Below are 22,525 nucleotides of genomic sequence, written 5' to 3' on the forward strand. Positions count from 1 at the left end.
CAAACCGGCTAAGAAAGTAAAGGGCATATTTGGAGGTGGGGTGGGTGGGTGGGTGGGTGGGGGTACGAGGCCTGAGAGATTCTCTCTTCCTGTTAGTGATCACCTCCATTAGTCTCTCTGCAACCCTTTTTGCTCATCAGGAGTGTAAAACCACCATACCAGTCTCTTTTCTATTCCCTTCTTTTCATAAACTTTCCCTCAGATGTACCCGCCCCACAACCCCCATCCATCAACTAGTTGGCAATGGCATTGTTTTTAATCATCAGAACCTCAAAATTATTATTATCGCTTCTGATGCGGCAATTAAAACTTCAGGTCAGAGGCACAACGAGCGGTGATCAGCAGCCGAGCTGAGAAGTTTTAATTAGACGATCAGAACCATTAATGCACAAAAAAAAGGTGTGCGCTGGGAAATTAACGGGAACGTCTTAATCAGGGTTAGCGACTCCGAAGAGGAGTCAAGTGAACAGAGAGCAAAAAACAAATCATTTCCGCACCACTGGGACAAAACTCAATTAAATATGCATGCAGAAAAATGGAAATTTCTCTGCATCCGCCGCACCGACTGTTAGAAAATTGTGGAAAATCTCACGGCGGGGTCGGCAACCTGCTTATTGTTATTCTTCTGTAATAAAAATGAGAGAGGGGCCAGATGCCGGGGTCCGGGTGCAGTGGCGTGCTTGTCCATCAGCAGCTTTCCGCTTGACTTCCTTGTGGCTGCCGCAGCTCCTCCACCATGCGGGATGAAGAGAAAGACAGAAAGATGGAGAGGCGGGAAACAGTCTCCCCTTGCAAGCTGTGAATTTACAAAAATAAAAACATTGTCATTTTCAAGCGTGTGTGTGTATGTTTGCTCGTGCGGCTCTGCAAGTTTCCTGAAATACACACTCTGTCACACATACATCTCCCTTGAGAGGCAGCGACATGAAAGGTTCACTGAGCTACACGCTGGGAGCCTTGTCTATTAATCTGCCAATGGTTCATAAAGTTATAACCAGACTTTTTTTTTTTCCTCTCTTTTCTTTAAAAAGCTTCTGCAACTCTTGGTTGCATATTGTAAAATAATCCTGAGCTAAACAGACATCTCCCAGACCTTGTTTGTATTAATTAACTTGATATATTGCAGGGGGGGTTTGGTCCCTGTGTCAGTCATGTTGGAACTCAGCAGGTATCTACAACGGGCCCTGTATCTGTGTTTGATTAGTCGAAGAGATAAGCTTCAGTTTAAACAGGCAATATCTACCTCTCATATACAGACCCCTCCTGTGTGCTCGATCCATACAAACTGAAACGCTGCGGGGAGTTGGTCTGTTTATGGGGCAGCGTTGTTCTCTGAATTAACAACAAAATCAAGCTATTCCATTTTCCGCGTGACGTTACATCTTCCTCAAGTTGACTGCACAAGTGCTTCGGATGGAAGGAAGCTCATGCTGTAAAGCCTCGATCTGTCTATTCACAACTATTCTTAACACATCTTTTGTCCATAACAGGATGAATTACAAATAATAATAATAGCATTGTTAGGATTTGAAGCATCACTCGATTGAACATGGTGTTGTTCAGGCACACAAACAGACATTCTGCATAAAAAATAAATAACAGTACCTTTGGAGGCTTGAATAGCTAGTATGTGCAGAGAAGTTGGATGAGCTTCGTAATCCAGCTCTGAGAAAAAGCAGGACCCAATAGAACTCACGCGCTTGATTTTTGACTGAAGATAAAAAAGATCCTGACGTAGTGCAAATGTATTCAAAATAGTTTCTTGACTTTTTACTTCTGTTTTGGCCTTATACAGACACTATCCGGCTCTTCTTTGCACTCCTGCACTGTTTCCAGTTAAAATATTGTCACTGTTAACATAAGCAGCTGGAAAAATTAGTTTCAGCTGTTATGTTCGAACCTGCCTGTGTTTTTTTCCAACTCCCAGTGCTTGCTGAGGTGTCTCCTCCTTGACAATTAGCACACCAGGCTAAAACAGAGTGTAAATAATGTCCAATGCGTGTGACAGTGTTGTTTTTCTTTCTGATATTCATTAATAAGGCAGAATGCTTAGTGGGCTTTCAGAGAGGTGGTGGTGGTGGGGGTGTTTGGTCCCAGGGGGAAAAGTTGTTCTTTCATGTTGAGTCCCTACAGATTTTATCTCATTGTACGCTATCATGCACACAAACGACTTGAGGTAAACAGCTTAGTGTTACCATAGCAATCCCTACTGTAAGCAATAGTAAAAAAAAAAACTGCTGTGGACAGAAACCATCAGCATAAATAAATGTTCAGACTGCTTTCATAAACCATTGAACCATAGCTTGTTTCTCCTTAAGGGAAGCACACAATATTTAATTTGTTTTAAGTGATCTTTTACTTTAAAGAAAGCAACACATTTCTGTGTGATATCTGATTATTCACTTTGAGGCCTGCTGGATACTCAACAGGTCATCCACTCCTGCTTCTTATTGTTAACAGAAGAACTTACATAAATAGGTACAAATGGAAAGAAGCCACTCGGTAGGGGTCATTTCCTACAAGGAGCTTGAGATTGCTACACAAAGGAAATCGGTAGTTAAAACATGAAATACTGAACCCAGTAAACAGAAAAAGAATGACCTCCACAGCAACACCCAAATGACCTCAATCTTCCTTTGGAGCGTATTTCTGGACAAAAAAAAATGATCGAAAATTTATGTCTTCCACTTCCTAATAGTTTTCCAAGCTGATTTTTTTTTTCATATTTACTGTCTTTTAAAACTTGACCTATTCACCCTAAACTGCAATTGTGTAACACTAAAAATCATGCAGTAATGTGTTTCTGATATACGCTCCCCTCATCAAAAGTGCATAATTTCTGAAGTCATTGTTTCAGAGAGGAAGCCCGCAGTGTAAATACAGTAACTGAGAAAGCATGTGTGGGTAGCACCGGGTTCATTGTCTGGCAACGGGGGTGATCAGTAAACTCCTTCAAATTGCATATCCTCTAATGATTCCACAGCTTTGCAAAAGAAAATGAAAACGGGGTTTTATGTTGCTCCGATGTGATTTACATAATGCTGGCAATGGCTCACACATGATTATGCCTGGCTTTATGGCTGAGGGAAAATGAAGAGGCTCATACTCATCGATACAGAAAGTGGATTGAGACTTTAGGACAGAACTTTGTTGCCTCATTTTTCTATCTTGAAACCGTGGGTCTGTAAATCAACATTGTGTATCAGCTTAAAAATTGCGTGGCGAAGGAATATCTCTGCTGTGAGTGTTTTCGCACAGCCTCGAAGCTTTGCCATTTACCTGCCGCTGAATGAAAAGCAAATGTTCTTGTTTTAATTCCCTGCATTCTTCTGCCCCTCCGTGTCATAAATCCTCCCCACTGCACTCTCCTTACTTTCGGAAAAGTTGTTCATTAATTGTTCTGAAAATGTCTTCAGAAGGTGAACTTTGGTGGCTCTGGAAATAAAGTGAAAGGTAACAGTGTGCAGTTTCTGCCCTAAAAAGGCAGCTCTGGATATGGAATGCCACAGGCAGCTGTTCCTCCCTCATCAGAGGACATGTTATAAAGATAGCCCCACTTGGATTGAAATAATGCCACCCATTCCTGCCCCAAAGCACACTATATCATGCGCTATTGTTCAGAGAGGCCACACTGGGGGAAAAAATGCTGAGACTTGTTAGGACACAAACTATATTGTTAAGTAAAAATACATGAAATACAGACATTGCAACAATTGTAGGAACATGGCATATTATTCTCCTTCTAGCAGACTCTGAGAATTCAGCCACTGAATCCGATTTTACCAAAAGCGCAGAGGGTTTTTGCTCCACATCTTGACAGCTTAAATGCTATGCAGCCTCCCCCCCCCCAATCAGTGTCAGGCCCGCAGCCTCTTGAGGTAAGAGTGAAGATAACATTTCACAGTGTCTATATAGCACTGTCATGTGAGAGATTATGTAGCCGTGTACTTGCTGCTTGTAGTATTGTAGGGGGTCTGATACCTATCTGCTTGTGGTTCCAGCTGCTTGTGCTGGTTTTTGATCTTGTGCTAAATTTTTTCCACCACTGCGTTAAAAGCTGACCAAAGCCCTGGGACTTAGACATGTACTGTATCTCTGTGTGTCCTTTCAGTCTTGTGCTGTTATTGTTAAGTGCTTTTGGATGTTATTAATAGCAGCAGCTACCATTGTCTGTGCCAGTTTGTTTTTTTTTTCCATTGTGATGTTTAAAATCAGTTGAAGGTACAGGCAAAAAAAAAAAAACTGCTTCAAGCCAGTCTGGCTCTCATTTAAAAGTTGTTTAATAAAGTGAACATTGGAGTTAATTTGCTTAAACTGATCACATTTAACTAATCTTAAACTTCTGTATTTGTCTTGTTTTCATCAGCTGAAAGGAGTTTATGCACTGAAACGACCTCAGGAAAACCCAAGATGGCCGCCAAAAGGAAAGGTGGCCTGAAACTCAACGCAATCTGTGCCAAGCTGAGCCGCCAAGTGGTGTTCGACAGCAGCTCCCAGAATGCAGAGGGAGACCAGAGTGTAGCAGAAAACAGCGAGCGTGGCAGTTCCTACGACAATGAGACCAACTTCCCTGAGAGCCTGAGCCTAAGTCAGAGTCTCGAGGAGGACCAGAAGAGGCGTGAGGCCATTGAGAAGTGGGTCAATGGCGACTACGGCGAAGAGCCATCAGCTCCCGATGACGAGCAGGAGCCTGAACTTAAAGGCAGCAATGACGAAGATGGCCCTCCTGAAGGTGTCTACATGGTACAGCCCAAGGGCTGCAGTGATGATGAGGACAACGCTGAGGACCCCGAGGCCCCTGCAGGTTCTCAGGATGGCAGTTACCATGACGACAAGGAAGCTGAGGACAGGACTCCAAAAGGCGACAGCTACATCCCGTCGAGCGAGGCACAGAGTCGCCAGGCACCTTTCTCCTCTCCAGGTATGTCTCCACCAGCAAATATTCATCTGTTAAATCAACATGTTCTTTCCCCTGAAACACAAACCACTCTATAGTATAAAGGTGCAGAAGCTTAGATAGAGGACATTGACATTGCCCCATCCATGTAAGTGCAAATGTGGCCATTATTGGAAAGAGAAGCTCTAGAGTTACATTATGACTAACCGGTGATATATTTACTCTAAAGACAGATTCAACTGGTGGGTGAGAGGGGAAAACAGGAACTCATTTGTGGTTTACTGTATAAATAAATTCATAAAAAGGTGAAGGCTTGTAACGTCAGACATTTAGATCTTTTTGCATTCTCTCAGCAGCTGAGGGCCATGAGCACATGGCAGGGCCAGTGTAAGCTTCATATTACACCCAGGATTACATACAGAGACTTTGATTTTTTTTCCCCTTAAGCTCACTAAACTTAGCCACCGCCTCAGGCTCCAGGAGGTACATACTTTTTTTTCTGCAGTTGTCAAATCCCAGCGATCAGTTGTCAAATACAATCTGTAGTATTGAAGCTACATTGCAGTGTCTCATCACACTTCAGCTAAGTTTCATATCTACCTATTTTTGAATATTTTTTATAGAGGCCATCATACAATGCGCTCTTGTTGTAAATGACTCGTAATAACCCCTGTTTAATTGTGACATGATGTTCCCTTCGTATTACTCACTGATTATCAAGCAGATAAAGCTGGCACTGGTTATGTGTTAACGGCACCAGCAGTCTTTTAAGAAAGTGCTGTTTAGTGTTATTTACTTTGTGACCCTTGAAACTGCAAACACATGGAAGAGCGAGTGGCCTTGTGTAGCAGAAGTTAAAACACAGAGCTGTAAAAAAGAAAAAAAGAGAGAGAGAGAGAAAAGGCTATGCTTGGTTATAAGAATAGATAAAGCCTGTTTCACACAGTGGAAAAAAAAATTACAGGTGAAACTGGTTGTTGTGGTAGAAAAACAAGTTTTGTTTTGCTCTCACTCACCTCTATTTAACAGTTTTTGAGCTTCTGTTTAGGTCTACGTGTTCATCTCAGAGTCATGTACACTTGTGCTTTTTTTTTGTCGTCTTTTTTTTTTTTTTCTTCGTTGAAAAAGCAGAAGCAGCTCTGGCCACGCTTCGAAAAGGGGGTAGGGGCTTCTGAGAAAGCGACGCAGGTTTCATTTCAGAGGCAAATGAAAAGTCCTTTGTGGTTTTAATTAGTCATTTTGTTTATTTTCATGGCCATAAAAAAAAAGCGTGTCTGTAAATATGTAGGACTATATCGCACCGGGGCCTACACCTTTCCCTCTTCTGGTTCCCTCACTGCTTTAAACCTCACAGTGTTTGAAGGCTGCGGGGAGAGCATCCTGCATCAGTTGCAAATCTTATCTTTAGAGATTTTTTTTTTTTTCCCTGAGTTGCTCTTTGTTGATTGTAACTAGGGCATCTATATTGCCATGTTTCTGCTCGGCTCACAATTAAAACATTTTTCCTCCTCTCTCCCTCCACCCCCCCCCCCTCCTTTCTTTCTTTCTCGCCGCTGTCTTTCAAAGGCTGATATGGAGTGCACATAATTATGCATATAAACATAGTGGCTTAATTATCTCTCACAACATCAGTGACAATGTAATTAACAAACATTGCAAGATCAATGAGAGAAACTGCGACCTTCAAAACATTTAACTCCTCACATTGAGGCATCGTGCGGATTTCCTATCAGTGCAAAACCCCAGAATACTTTTCCTAGATAATTTAGATGTCGCATTAGAGCCCTCTTAAGCCAGTCAATGGAAAAAAAAAAAACTATGAATAAAAACTATGAAAGCAATGACAGAGACGCTCATAGCGATGGATCAAACAGGCCTGACCATGACTTCCATTTGCAATTCTGGGTTCACCCTCAAAGGTTATTGTTCATTTCAAGCTATTTCAAAGCTCCCTCTATTTACTGCCTGTTAATTAACTAAGCAAACAGGGTGGAAGTTTTAAGCCCTGCACTTTTTGTGTGACAAATTACATCAAGCGAATGTACATAATGTCATTTATTCATTGCAACTCTTTATTAGCTCAGCACTGTCCATTTAAGCAAAACCCACTCAAACTAATTCACTGATATGAACATAAATAGCTTTTTAAAACTATAATAAAATTTTCAACATAATTAAAAAAAGCACAATTCAAAACTTTAAATGATGAGTTTATTAAAGCCATTTTTTAAAGCAAATGTTTTATATTCGTTTTTTTTGTGCTTTTGCACTGACACTCTTTAATAGGTTTTCAGGTTAGGCCATATATAGCCAGTGGCTTGCATCTTTATCATCAGCAACACCTCTGCCTCTTAGTCCTGTGAACAGTGAAGCCATGTCACACTGATGACCATGTTTGGTCAGCACATGGAGATAAAATACCCATCTGTTATCATATCTGGGAGGGAAAATGTGGTCTAATTGCCTCAAATATAGACAAGGCAAGTCTGTGTGGTGTGTCGAGTTCTGCTTGCCTGAAGTGTCAAGATTAGGAACCACTTCTTTGTAGATTTTTACAGTGTCACCAGAGAGAGCGCAGATAGAAACGTCAGATGTGCTAACAGGAAGGGGGAAAAAAACTAAAAATAAAAAGGTGGAAGCAGAAGAAAAATAAATATTATTTTTTCATTAGTTTATTCTAAGTTTGGGTTTATAACAAAGGTGGTAGGACAAAGTGACAGTTTAACCCTAACATGATTTGTAGGTTCCCACCTGGTGTCACGTGACATCATTAGGAGGCAGACAGATAGCGGTTGAGTAGAAAACTTATTTACATGGCATTTTAGAAAGGTTATCTCCTGTCGGTCCCAGTAATAATCCTTTCAAGCCCAGTCATTTGCCTCTCATTGATAAAACGCCACACAACTCGGCTTATTTCTCAGAAAAGATAATAGCAAACAATAAAAAACAAGAGTTGTTCTTTATAATGTTCTTTATAATGTACTGTAAAACATTTTTTGTTATTTTAACATATATTATTCTGCTCCCGCAACCCCGAAAGTAGAAGCGGGTCAAGAAAATGAATGAATGGATGGATGGATATTATTCTGTATCAGTTTCACAAACTAATCGGGAAGTTGTTGAGATAAAATTAAATCATTAGCCTAACTTAAAAAAAAGTGTTAAATTAAAATTTCAAGTTATCTGAACTAGAAAGGCCAGTGAAAACTTGAAATTCTGGTGGAGGAATTCAAGTTTTTGAGTCTTTACTGTTTTGGAGGGTCTGTCACTGCTGCCCCACACTAAGGCCATTCTCCACATATTCTTTATGGTTTTGAGAGTTTTTATATTAATCAGTTTAAATGAGTTAGAAACTTTATTGTGAATTCATTTAGAGTGACTGTTGTACCAATACAAACTTAGTTTACCAGCTACATTAGTGATGTTGAGATGGACATTTAACTTCAAATCAATGTTGTTTTAGTTCAGTCAACTGATAAGTTTTATTTCACTGACAAGGTACATTAAATTATGCACAAATAGATTTGCCGATTCAGGCAATAAGTGATAGGGCAATCACTTAAGTGCAACAAAAATTTACACAACTTGCTGTTGTAATTATGCAGAAATAATTTTGCAAGTTCAATAAACTGCCTGAAGAAGTTCAATCAATTAAGAAATCCTAGTCAACCAAACTAACGCAGAGGTTTATGCAACAAGGTATTTTAAATCAAATGAACACAAAGTAAAGTTAGTAGAGCAAATTGTTTTGTTTTTTTCTTAATGTCAAATTTTATGGTAGCCATTTCAAATGTATTTTTACATTGAAACAACGTGTTAGATTTTACAGTGTTTATATTTATCCTTTATTTTGAAGTGTAAATCTTCAGTAAGTGTATTTTTATATCCTGGCTCAAACTTCTGGTGGTGGAATCACTTTGAAGTTATATATGACTTGAGATTCTCTTATAAATGCAAAGCAACAAATTCCAACTAAGGACTCTCTTTTGAAATCCAATTAAATCAAGTGTTTGCCCATTTTAAAGGGTCTTTTACAAATATATTTCCAAATGTTTTTAATGTTGTTATCCATTATCATAATGAGGTAAATAAAAACTTAAATGTAAGATTCAATATTCCACTGTTCAGGAAGTCGTTGTATGCACACAGTGTCATTGTGGTTTAGGTACACGTGAAAACACAATAGATTTGACAAACAGATCTGTGGCAAACATGTATGTATTTCCTCTCAAATACCTGATCCATTTTTCTCTTGAAATTGTCATGCCTCTTCGATCCGACAGATACTCTTTCATACTGATCCACAGAGCAGAGGAACAACCCCCCCCAACATGGTGAATGGAAATTTAGGGATTATTTTACATGCTGCGCAGGAGATGTGAAGAGCAGGGCCCAGGGACTGATTTAGCAATAACTGAGAAATATGAGACAAGAACAGAAATATTTGTGTATTAATTACCTCGGGATGGTGGGCGGTGTTACCTCCCGCCAGCTCATGTGTGCTCTGGTGATGAAAACAGCGATAAAACAATTTTTTAAAAAAGACTTTGGCCCCCATCCCTGTGACTGTGCCAAGTATGAGCTGAGAAGGCTGACAGTCATGTACAGCCTTGTTGAAATGATCATCTGCTGAATTACCAGCTTAATATGTAACATCGAATCCGTAAAACAAAATACAACAGGAGACTTTTGAAAATGAATTAGATCTTTAAACACAACTCTTTTGAAGAAGGCTACCTCACTCTTCCCAATTATTTCTTTTAACTTTTTTGCTACTGTCATGCTCCTCTTTTTCTCTGCACCATTTCCTCTTTATTAAAGCTGCTCTTCTTTATGCAGAGCTTTCAGGTCAAATCATCCTTTCCTTTCTCCCATTTTCTGACCACTTGCACTAACCTGCATCACACTTAATGAGGCAGAATTAATCCCCACATAATGCAATTAAACTATACATTGACTGTATTTCTCTTGTGTCCTTGGGGAAGTTGTCCAATTCAATAAAGTCTTAATGTAAAAATAAAATTTGGTTCATAGATGAAGATAAAGAGGTGAATATTTGTCCTTTTCACTTTTGAAGTTGAGACAAAAAGTATTTTAAAATATTCTACAACAAGCTTAATAGCTTTACCTTTTTCTTCTTTCTCCAAGCTTTTTACCTAAATATGTTTCATATGTTTGATAATACTTTAAGCTTCTGGAAAGTCATATGTGTTTAAAAGCAACCTTTAAAAGCAACCTCTATTAATTGTAATAACAACATAATAAATAAAGAAAACCAACAAACCTTTTTTTTTTTTTACTTTATGTACTCTTTGGTCTTGTCACCTGCACATTTTGCAGGACTACCTTACAATGCAACCAAAACAGGAAGAGACAGAGACTGTTTGTAGACTCATAAATCCACAGACATTTACATATTGGTGTAGCTTGCAGTGCAAAAGCCCTTTTCCTGTTGCTATTGTCCCTATATAACAAGGATGGGTGTTTATTTCTAAGCCTGCAATATTCTGATGAATTGGCACTTCTAGGGATGAACTTTTTTATAGTTAGTTGCTGTAGATCACAACAGCACAGCTAAAGATTTGCCAGTATTTAAAGTACAATGTATGAACCTTAGCACACTGATTCATTCATCAACTATTTTAAACAAACAAAAAAAATGGGGGATCAGTTCACAAATTGGTGATATTAAAGTAATTCCAGTCAGTGAACCCTCAAACTTTTCTCATTTTCAGCTTTACTTCTTGTAATTTTTAAAGAAAAAATCTCCAAGATTTTTGGAAGAACGGATGATATTCTTCTCTTTTTTTCTGCAGGAGAAGCATCGGCACTGCGAGACTATGCAGCCAACACCATGACTGAGATATTGGGAATGTATGGTTATGATGACCAGCAGGTAAGGGATGAGCTGACCAAGATCAGCTTTGACAAGCTCAAAGCTGCTACCTCAGACCCCTCGTCCCTCAGCAGTGAGGAGGCCTCACGCCGCGCTCGCTTCTCCAAGTACGAAGAGTACATTCGCAAGCTAAAAGCTGGTGAAACGCTACCTTGGCCCATGCACGGTTCCCCACCAAAACCAGATGACCTCAACCCAAAACTGGCCCAAAACAAGAGTCCTACCATTCTACCGACCTCCAGTTGCCTACCAGTGAATGAGGCACAGATTTACCCCTCAAACCTAGACCACAAACAGCCAGTTGCCCCTCAGCTGGGCAATTCTCAGACATCCAATTCTCAGATGCAGAACATGGCATCCCGAGCCTCCAAGTATGACTTCTTTATTCAGAAACTGAAGCAAGGAGAGAGCTTGCAGCAGCAGAATGGTAATGCTTACAAGAGACCTTCTAAATACGACCTGGAAAACGTGAAGTTTCTGCACCTGTTCAAGCCCGGTGAGGGCAACCCAGACATGGGCGGGGCCATCGCCTTCAAGACGGGCAAAGTGGGTCGCCCTTCAAAGTATGACATTCGAACAATTCAAAAGCTAATACCAGGAAACTCTGAGGCCTCACTGATGCCCGATGTCCTGGCGACAGCACCAGGGAATCCTGGTGCTTCTGGGGTTCCTGGTGTTGGTGCAGCAGGGGCCAGCATCGCCCCGGGGCTTACAATGGACCAGGCGGGACACATAAGTTTCAATGCCGCTGCTGCTGACTACATCAAATCCAGCTTTTCCAAGACTGATTCTATCACCACTGGAACCGTGTCCTCAGTAAAGTAAGTTTGTTCAAACAGTGGTATACTAAACCATAAATCTTTTCCCCAAAGCTACTGAAGGTTTTTGATTTGTTTTAGTATCCGTCAAAATGTTAAAGTGTGTGTGTGTTTAAAATAATTTTAATGCATGTGTCTGGAGGTGGTTTTTGTGGAGAGGTTTGAAGCAGTTCTTACCAGCAGTCAAAGTGATCTCAGTTTGGAGAATCACGGAGACATTTTTATGAAGGAGTCATGCAAATGGCTAGTCAGAAGCTAGTCTTTCTGTGCAAATTTATTTACTCTAGAACAAACATAACACATATTTTGTAGCTATACAAGCAATTGCTATATTGTGAATTTCTACACTGCATTACTATTGAAACAGATCAATAAGTAGACATAAGTAGACTGAAATGACTTAACACAGTTTGTTTTGACATGGCCAGTTTCGAGTGTAAATAATCACAAATGTCTATTTAAGTAACTGTGTAATGCAAACGTTTTGCACAACTTTCAATATAGCCTTTACCTAAACTGTTGAAATGAGAGAAATTTATGGGTTTTTTTCTTTGTAGCAGTTAGCTTTTCTCCTCTATGAGAAATTCTCCTTGAGTTTTTTTAAACTGAGTGCTGTGTACTGCAGGTAAGATACTGACTGGACTACTCCACAAAAAAAAAAAAACTCCTTTAAAACTGAACTATCCCTTTAGGTTTACTGGCAGAATGAAAAAATTCCAAACTGATATTTCTGTTTTCTTTGCACCTCATAGAGCTAATGCGATGCTTGCATACACTTAACAGCTTCCTTGAGTCAGTTAGCCAAACGCAAAGGTAATTGCTACCTTCATAGCAGCCACAAGGAATGTAGTGTGAAACGGCGCATAACACCCAATATATCCACAACATGATGAGTTGAGAGGTTGCATGAAGTGTTTACTTGCTTTAGCACTCCGTGGAGACTGATTTAGCACAGTCATCGCAAAGTGACTGACTTCTTTCGTTTGGCTGGGGTGTAACAACTCTCCCTTTAATTACTTTGGAGCCATGACTAACCTCCCGGCGAGTCGCAGGGGTCGGCTCAACACTGCCTGATGAGTGCACTTTAAAGGAAGCAAACGAGGGGTTTGGGGAGCTAACCTACAGCTGTGTGCATTACCAGTAGGAAAGAGCTTCCAGAGTCTGTTTGATTGGTTTTGACCTTGTCTCTAGTTAGTCAAGACCTATCAAAGACACTGTTCAAGAGCCCTCAGGCACCTCTCCCTCATGCTTCAGCCTTTGTCAGGTTGTGGCTCCACAAAGCTGCAGTCTTGGCTAACTGACCCAGTCTGGTGCTAGTTGTACACGAGGAGGAGATGTGGTGCTGGGGGAAATGTCTGGCAGTGCATCCTCCCCTCTGGGCCAGATTAACCTCAGGTCATCCCCTGTGTGGAGCTGCTCACATGAAGCTAAATGCCACTTGCTGAGAGGGAGCAAACAAAACCAAATCTCTATTATCACTGTTATTCTGCAGGCAGCTCTGCTGCCAGCTTCACGAGAGGAATCACAACACAGGTGACAAAAGGCAAACACAATTCCTCAGCATGGCTCTGTAATGTGATAAATTCCTCATTATTTCCTGCCTTGGAATTAATGTGTTTGAGCTGAAACTCGTGCTAAGTCTATCAGCTTCTAGAGTTTTCTTACACCTTTGACTGAACTGATTCTAGATGAACTGGAGGAAACTTGACGTGAACATTAGAGCCAAGGCTTCCAGGCAATATTAGAAAGGCCCATTTTCACATCTTTTTTCCCCTTTATCCAGTTTTGCATAAAAGCACTCGCTGAAAATGCCCCCATAAAAGATTAATGTCCTTTTGCGCCTGCATGCATCAAAGTGCGCACCTTCTGTACTTGATTCATACAGAGCATAAAAAAATGCTGTTATGCCACAAGAAAATGTAAATTGATATTACATAGTTTGGGAGTGGCTTGTAAGTAAATATTGTGTCAGTTTCTTCTTATTAACAACAGGCTGCCTTACCTCTTCATTAATCCTGTCTCCTTTCTTGTTTACTGTTGCATTAGGAACGGCCTGCCACCAGATAAACCCCCCACCGAAGACGTAAACCTCTACCAAAAATATATTGCCAGGTATGCAAATCCCTCAATGTGCAATACCAATAGAACATATACTCAAAACATATAGAACAGTCCTGTTTTCTTTTTCTTTAAACTACTGATAGATTATTTTTTCCAGGCTTTTAACTTAATTTTTTTAGTGATAAAAGAAACTAAAAAATTCTGCAGTTTATGTTCTGAAAGAAGTGGAAAAATAAGTATGTGGAAGAATAAATATATATATTGAGCGTTGCACAGAAACTTTCTATATAACATCATACTGTGTAACTTTTAGGTGTGACTAATTCAGAAAGGATGTGAGATTAGTCAAAGATCCTGTTGAGTTCTGCTGTTTAAACACTTTAAACTTTCTGATCTAAAAAGTCACAACAGCAGAGACAAAAACATCAGAAGAAGGAAGGTATCTTACGTTTCACTGGATGCAAAATAATGTCTCCATTTTGAATTCATCATGAAGCGACACTAGAAAAGTGATCATCACTTGTTTGTTTATTCTATATAAAAAGAAAGAAAAAACAACAGCATTTGCGTTAATGATTACTTCTCCAAGCCATAACATGAAGGGCACAAATCAAAGCCTTGGCACTGAAAGAAACACACACATGCACACGTCCTCCACTTGCACACACAGACACACACACACCCCGACACACACACACACACAACCCCTTCCTTGGACTGATTACATTTTGCAAGAAGATTTAATTAAGGAATTTTTAATGAGGCTTCTGCTGGCACTGCCAAGAACTGTTTTGATATTTGCGCTGCATAATGCATAAAATTTGTCTAAACATCTCGGCAGTTGATGCACGGGGAGGTTGCAGATAAGCCCAGATACAGTTTCAATTTCCGTGTTGAGGTTGAGAAAAAAAAAAGAGAAAGGAAAGAAGAGGAGGGAGGGAAAAAATGGAAAAGGAGGGCTCATAAAAAGGGCAAATGTAGCAGCGAGAGGGGAGGTAGAGGCGGAGGGGGAGGAGGGTCTTTTTAGAGCCGGGGATAATGAGTTCACAATGTGACTAAAAACCAGTTTTGTGGATGTGTTTTTGTCCGATCCTTGCAAAAGGAGAATAAAGTTGTTCATCTTTTCACCACAGTGGAGTTTGCCTTTTAAAGAGGTTCCTTGATAGTGTTTAGTCGCAGTTTTCACTCTTTAAATGCTTTCATGCACCCACCATTGCCTCGCCACTTTGATCTGTGTATCTCTATTGTAACTGGAGATGCTCTGCAATCTCTGTATTGTGGCGATATTAATATTTAATCTGCTGCTGAATAGCAGAGGCCCATTAGGCCCCCTGACGCGGCAAGTGGGAATTGTCCAGAGGCAAAGTGATACAGCTGGGCAATGAGCAGAGGGTTGGACCATAGTCTCAAGGGGGAGGGAAGGGGGACGTTGTGTGTTAATCATTGTGGATGTGCGAGTGTACATCTGACAGAATGCTATAGAAAGCATCAATAGTTGGGACAAATGTTGTTTTTTATTAGGTGCACTCGCAGTTCGACTGGTTTGGACTTGTTAAAAGAAATGTCAGACCTTCCCAAAGATCCCTTCTTTTTCCAGATACACACAAACACTCACACAGTCAACTTAAAAACAGTGGTGGATATGCTGTTCAATTAACTTAATGAACTCAGCAAAGTGATCTGTAAATGCAGCTCTGGGATAATCCTAACAAGGAAAAAACAAAGAGAGAGATGGAAAAAATATTACTTAGCCCCCTTTTCCCCCTCTCCTCTGCACTATAGCAGATGGAGTCCTTGGCAGCAGCACTGCAAATGTTTATTTGTGTGTTTTCACTGGTAATTGGAGGATTTTAACAGTCATCATTGTCAGGCTTATAATCACCACCATAAAAGTGCCTGTATGGCAGCAAGTAACTGCCTTTTTTTAACTAGCACCAGGCTAAATTTTGGTTTCTGGTCTCCTGATCAGAAAGAAAAGGTGTAAAGGGTGTCGAACCTGACCCTTTGCCTCGTAGAGCAAAACAGTGGTTAACCTGAAAGATCTGCAAATTGATTTGACAAGGACTTTCACAGCAATTAAAAAGAAAAATCCAAATGTTTTAGTGTCTGAGTGTATATGAGAAGAGAGAGGGTTTTAGAGTAATAAGTGTCTCTTATGGCTCCTTTGGAAATAAATGAAGATAATTTGGTTGAAATTGGTGTGACAGACGGGTAATTTGTGCTCGAGTGTGGAAAGCAGCAGTCAGTTTGAAGGTGTGAGCTGTTTTTTTGAAGGTGACGTGTGAGACAAGCACATTGCCTCTGAGAGCTCAATCGTATGTTTTGTTCTCTTTCGTTTCCTTTCTTTTTTTTTAATTTAAATGATTTATTCACTAATTGATCTTGATTTGCTGTTGGTCTTTTTTCCACCCCAGTCATTCTTCCCAGTGATGCAATATTTTGAACAAAACTGTTTAATTTAATAACAAAATGTTAAAATATGTCTTCAGGTTCTCTGGAAGTCAGCACTGTGGACATGTGCATTGTGCCTACCAGTACAGAGAGCATTATCACTGCATGGACCCTGAGTGTAACTACCAGGTGAGCGTGAGTACTTTAATATTTTTTTTAACATGCACATCTAACATTTATCCAGTGTTCAAGCAAATTTCAAATTGCCACCCTCTTTGGTTGATGGTGGAGGCTCACCTACAAGTGAGCATAAAGTAATTTATCAAAAGAGTAAAGAGCGATTTAAAGCTAAAGCTTTGAAGCTTTTTTTGGGGGGCACAATAAAAGGGCTGTGATGATCCGAGGATAGACAAATAGGATGTGTCTTCCTTTCATTACTGGTCACACCCAGCCAAAGTTTACACAGATGAAAAGTTTGTTGGTTGTCGGCCTGCTGAATAAGCTGCTGATATTTACATCTGTTCAGTTTTCGAGTAGGCGCAGCTTATCTTTGACAATTTTTTTAAAAATTGATAATGCTAAAATATGGTTCTTTTATCTACTTGTTTTGTTTTCCTAAGCCACTGCCACTGTAAGAGGCCTGCCTTTAATCCACTCTCACATTATTAATCTTTCCCTGGTCCCACAACATGTCATGTACGCCACAGTACAGGGAAAAAAAAAACACAAAGCAGATCATAAAACAGGCCTTGTGTTTGCTGTAACCCAGAGGGAGTAAGAAAAACACGAGTAGATTTGTCAAAGATGTAAAAAAAAATCTGCTCAGCTATAGCGCTGCGACTTCTCCCTTTCTTTACAATTTTCTGAATTGAGCCGTCTTTGCTGTAATCTTCTGTCTGCTCCCGATCAACAGAGATTACCTCCCAATAAATGTTGTTTATGTGGCGAGAAGCACAAATCTATGCTTTCATTTTCTGCATGAATCCCACTTCACAGTCTGATGAGACACACTCTTGGAGAATACAAAGGAAAATCATTTCATGTCATTATTTAGAGTGTTAGTTCAAGTTATCATGGCAATTTCCATGGTCAGGCCCACATTTCTCTGTTACTTTTGTGTTGCGTGGAAACACAGATATGCTTTGGAAGGCAGCTCTCAGGATGTCAATACACTGAAAAAAAAATGCTGGCAGGCTGCGATGAGCAGCCCTTTTCAGAGCGATAACTCATGAAATGTTACATGACACACACTCCTGGAATATTATCCCACTGCCAGCCTGCGGGCGATTGGCTGAGACCTAGCATTCTCCTTTCATGGGCTTGTACATGAGCAGAGAGTGTGCATCTTGCCACACTAGTGGGAATCCTAAAATAAATGTAGCAAGTGGCTCCCAACCTTCATCACCACTCGACTGAAAATGAGATCTTTTTCCCAGTCAGCTCTCTCCATGGCCTATTTTGGACGGCTTGATGGATCGAATGTACCATGACCACAGTTCAACTTGTCTTCCGGTCATCATCTCCCATTAAATATCAGAAAGCTCACTGTGCAGAACTGAAATCTAGGTTTTTCCACAAAAAAAAAAAAAAGATTCAGGAAGTGATGAAGCATTTATTAGTTGGATTAAAAAAAACTAATGAAGTGTGGGCTCCAACAAGAGTCAGACATTTTAGAAACATACAGTGGGAAACAGTCCAAGAAAAAGGAAATGAACAGCTGTGAGATCTTAGCTTTTATGGAACACATGACACACAGCAATTACCCTACTTTGTACAGCAATTAGTTTCTTTTTAGAATAGTTCTTTCTGATGTTTTTTTTTTCTCAGCTGCAGATAGACGTGGATTAAAGACAGAACTGTCTCATTGATTTAAGCGTCTCCTGTTTCAGTTTCTGTAGCATCAGCTTAAACCCAATTACAACAGATTTGGTTGCAGCAGGTCTCCATGGAGTGAATTTTTTTCTGTTTCCCCTTCCTGACTCCTGACTGTGGGAGGAATTTATTTTTTTAATTTGTATGTTTAGATGTAATTTTAGAAGGCGGGTCTCTTAGCATATTCATTCATCGTTCCAACTGAAACCTGCACCAAAAACCGAACGTTCATGCTTTAATTAAAAATGGAATCATATCTCAGTGAATTGAAAGGGAAAATGTGTTGTGTTTTGTTTTTTAGTTTTTTTTTTTTGGGGGGGGGGGGTGTTTTGGTTGACTTGTTTGTTTGTTTATGTTGTCTTGTGTTTTCCCCTGTGCACGTCTGAGAAACCATCTTCACGGAACATAATTTCTTCCAGACTGAAAAACACAAGAACTGTGATCTTGCATGTCAATTGATTCATCTTAATTTGAAAAATATGTTTTGTTGAAAGATAAAAAGAAAAAAAAAATAGAAAAAGAAAAAAAACAGAGACAACTGATGTTTGGGAAAATATTTCATGTTTCATTTGGAAGCTTCTCTTGCGGTCAGACGGACCCAGAGCCTTTGGGGCTGCTTTTGGAAAGGACACAACTGTGATATATGCAGAGTAAATCAATAACCACAGAACGTGTCATCTTAAAAAAAAAAAAGTCTAGGTCCTCTCTGTTGCAGTGTGTACGTACATCATGCCCCAACTGCCAACTGGCTCCTGCATGCTGCAGCAGCTGCCTCCAGAGATAAAGTGACTTGTTGCTGATTCTGTGAATGGTTTAAATAAACACCAACCTGTTGCTGTATACCCCCCCCCTCCTCTAATTTTTCAGAGGTTTACCAGTAAGCAGGATGTGATCAGGCACTACAACATGCACAAGAAGAGGGACAACTCCCTGCAGCATGGCTTCATGCGCTTCAGCCCTCTGGATGACTGCAGCGTCTACTATCATGGCTGCCACCTGAATGGAAAAAGTACCCATTACCACTGCATGCAGGTACACTACACAGGCTCACAGCTCTGCATCCACCTACACACAAACCTACAGTAAAGCCACAAACATGTACAATGGGCACATATGAAGACTTATGTATGCGAACACACGCGCGCACACACAAAACTGAAATCCTTGTCCACAATACTTTAGCAATAAATAGAACAAAAATAACCCACTGCTTATGTGAATAAACAGTATAAAATGTTACAAATAATTTCAAAATTCAGTGTTGAAAGTTTTTTCAGTTGCTACACAAACAGATGTGAACAGTTAACCAGATTTCAGTTCCAACAAAAGCTAAAGCACGTTGTTAAGTCCCTTTAAATAACTTTTATACAAATAACTTTATGTGCTTAAAGTGAAGTTAAGAAGGAAACAAAAGCTTCTTCAGCACAACATATCAATATGCTCGCATGGGAGACAGTTCCATAGATGCCTTTATCTGTAAAATGAGTTCAAAAAAAAAAAAAAGTGAAAAAGTGTCCTCAAGTAAATTAAAATAAAACATAAGAGTGAATCCATGTAAGGCTGCTGTTGTTTTACCTACCGTCTCACTGTCTCACTCCTTAATTGGCATGGATAAAACTCAACTAAATGTTTATATAAACTGCACATTTTTCATCTTTTAGTACCAAGCAGCCTGGTAAAGATTATTCCTCCTTCTGGATTTGTTTAATTGTTTTATTCATCTGCTGTGTGTCACTGAGCCGAGGGCAGCAGAGAATGGCTTGAGATATATATGTTTCTTTCTTTTTTTTTTTTTTACAACGTAATTGTTATTCAGACATTTCAGTCTATGTTTTAACTGTCGCTGAGAACCTGCAGATGTTGGCATCGGCTCCCATGATTTAGGGCGGAAAAAAAACAGAGTGACATTTTCTTCATTGTTTGACTCAGTATGGAGAAGTTGCCCGGTTTGCACGGCTGAAAAGTGTCACAGATGATATACAATTGCTGCTTTAAATTCAAACATTACCTGTTTTTTCCCCCACATTGTTGGCTCAAACGACTTGTTTTTACCAGAATGTTTTAAACTAAAGACTAAGATAGTGATCTTTCTCTCGTGTGGTTTTTTTCTGCCCCACCACCCCTGATTTTTTCCTCTGAGTTACAGTAAGTTTTGTAGCATCTCTACCATCTCACTCCAAAGATGATTTTCATTTTCTGAAAGGCTGCTTTGCCAGGAAGATACTGTAGTTTCAGAAGCATTCTGTGACCACCACCTCTTTCAGTCCCTATGTTTTTTTCTTTTTCTTTCCAATTGTCACAACGATGACAAAGATTGTTTCCAATTTCGGGGTTACAATGAAACCTGTAATGCTCACATGTGCGTTACCACAAATTAAAACAATGAATGTGAGAAAACAACCTTCTTCTACTCATTTCTAGGCCACTAGCATTTTCTTAACCACAATGTGCTCCCTTCTCTATAGCTTGTACAGTATATCAGATCTCTTTAAAGCGTAGCATGTCAGAAGCTGCCTTTTTCAAACCTTTCTTGCAAACCGAAACTCACATGCACGTCGTCAGCCTATATCTTGGTTTCCATCGCTGTGCTTTGTCTCTGCTTCGTAGGTGGGGTGCAGCAAGGTGTACACCAGCACCTCAGATGTCATGACCCATGAAAACTTCCACAAAAAGAATGCCCAGTTGATCAATGACGGCTTCCAGAGATTTCGAGCCACTGAGGACTGTGGCACAGTTGGATGTCAGTTCTATGGGCAGAAGACCACACACTTCCACTGCAGGTGAACAAACCTCATGAGGTGGATGGCTCTCACAGTATTGATTTATTTTAACTGTAATAAAACTTTCTCTAAACACAAATGGGAAAAAAAGAGCCTAAATAAATTTGATATTGGCATCACATTCAATTGTGACTTCTAAACAAACACTTGCTGTGACCATTTACAAGAAAAATGCTAAAACATCAGCATCAAAGAAGAATAAACATGTGCAGTTCCTCTTTTTAAAGAAAGAAATAAACAGCAGGAAATAGTTCGTAGAAGTGAAATCACAACTAAGAAGAGTATTTGACAAGTACACACTCAAAGTTTAGAAGCAAAAAGTTCTCAAGAAATGAAAAAAAAACTATGTAGTATATATAAGAAACTAGGTAAGTAAGAAATATTTTTAGAATCCCGTCAGTTTGAAATTAGCATCTAACTTTCATTTTGAAGAGTATGCGTTCCAGAAATATTAATGGAGAGAGTCACATGGTGGAAAAATCAAGTAATCCTTTAGAAAAAATTCAGTCACCGAATTTCCCTGATTTTCCGTTTTTCTGTGTGAAGGGTTTAAATCTTGTGCACCCTCTGCACAACTCCCATCTGTAGTGAGATTTCTTTCTAACAGAGCATTATGCTTAATTTTTTTTAAATTCCTGTTATTATTTTCAGACGCCCAGGCTGTACGTTCACTTTCAAGAACAAGTGTGACATTGAGAAGCACAAAAGCTACCACATCAAGGATGACGCCTATGCTAAGGATGGCTTTAAGAAGTTCTATAAGTATGAGGAATGCAAGTATGAAGGCTGCGTGTACAGCAAGGCCACCAATCACTTCCACTGCATCCGTTCAGGATGTGGCTTCACCTTCACCTCCACCAGCCAGATGACCTCCCACAAACGCAAACACGAGCGTCGACACATCCGCTCCTCCGGTGTGATGGGCCTCTCCTCCACCTTCCTGGCTCCTAAAGACGAACCCGAGGAATCAAGCAATGATGATCTGATGGACTTCTCAGCCATCAGCAGCAAGAACTCCAGCCTGAGTGCCTCACCTACCACCCAGCAGTCCACCACTGTTCCTCACTTGTTGACCACACCCACCACCGCCTCTTCCTCCATGCCAGCCCACACCCTCAAGCCTACCCAGTCGATGCCCAGCGTGGGTCAGCGCATGTCCAACCTGCTGACTCAGGCTCTACCCAGCAACATACCGGTCCTTGCTCTTCCCAACACCGCTCTGGCCACTTCCAACCCATTCTTCCCCCTCATGTCCAGGCTGCCTCTCCAACCAGCTGCCAGCCTGATAACAGCAACGTCTTCAGGGGCCCACTCCATGCCCACCAACTCCCCAACCCAAGGCGGCACCACTCTGGGGGGAGACACCTCCATGCCATCTACCCCAACCTCCTTTGCCACCTCTTCCATTATGGAGAAGATCTCAGCAAGCAAGGGTCTGATATCACCCATGATGGCAAGACTGGCAGCTGCCGCCCTGAAGTCTCCCAACAACCCAGACACAGGTATGTCACTGTACAAGGAACCATTGTTGTTCATGTGTTTCATTCAGATAAAGGAAAATCAAAATGTTTGCCCTCATGAATCTAAAACCAACAATAAATATGATCTTTTGAAGTGGGGTTTTGTGAAAAGGTTATGAACAATTAATATCTTAGCTCTTTGAACAATCTCAGTGTGGAGAAATAGAGTTATGACCCAATTAAATGGCTAATTTGAGCAGGGCCAAGAGCAACATGGATTACTGCCATCTTAAAGCAACTCAAATCTGAAAAAAGTAATACTGTTTTTGCAAACACCATTTTGTATTTTT

General features: G+C 40.2%; 1 protein-coding gene across 5 annotated transcripts in view; it reads left to right on the forward strand.

Annotated features, from left to right (window-relative positions):
* The window catches only part of casz1 (castor zinc finger 1), a 73,181-nt gene that overhangs the window by 36,669 nt on the left and 13,987 nt on the right, over positions 1 to 22,525 (forward strand). For 3 of the 5 annotated variants that reach the window (XM_017417777.3, XM_017417778.3, XM_017417775.3), the window contains exons 2-8: positions 4,367 to 4,921; positions 10,714 to 11,614; positions 13,658 to 13,723; positions 16,162 to 16,258; positions 18,803 to 18,967; positions 20,543 to 20,715; positions 21,367 to 22,217. In XM_017417777.3, the coding sequence (XP_017273266.1) occupies positions 4,367 to 4,921; positions 10,714 to 11,614; positions 13,658 to 13,723; positions 16,162 to 16,258; positions 18,803 to 18,967; positions 20,543 to 20,715; positions 21,367 to 22,217 (2,808 nt within the window). The remainder of the gene's footprint in view (positions 1 to 4,366; positions 4,922 to 10,713; positions 11,615 to 13,657; positions 13,724 to 16,161; positions 16,259 to 18,802; positions 18,968 to 20,542; positions 20,716 to 21,366; positions 22,218 to 22,525) is intronic. The other 2 variants (XM_017417776.3, XM_017417779.3) reach the window with 1 other exon arrangement.

Source organism: Kryptolebias marmoratus, linkage group LG8 (assembly GCF_001649575.2).
Source record: "Kryptolebias marmoratus isolate JLee-2015 linkage group LG8, ASM164957v2, whole genome shotgun sequence".
NCBI lineage: Eukaryota > Metazoa > Chordata > Actinopteri > Cyprinodontiformes > Rivulidae > Kryptolebias > Kryptolebias marmoratus.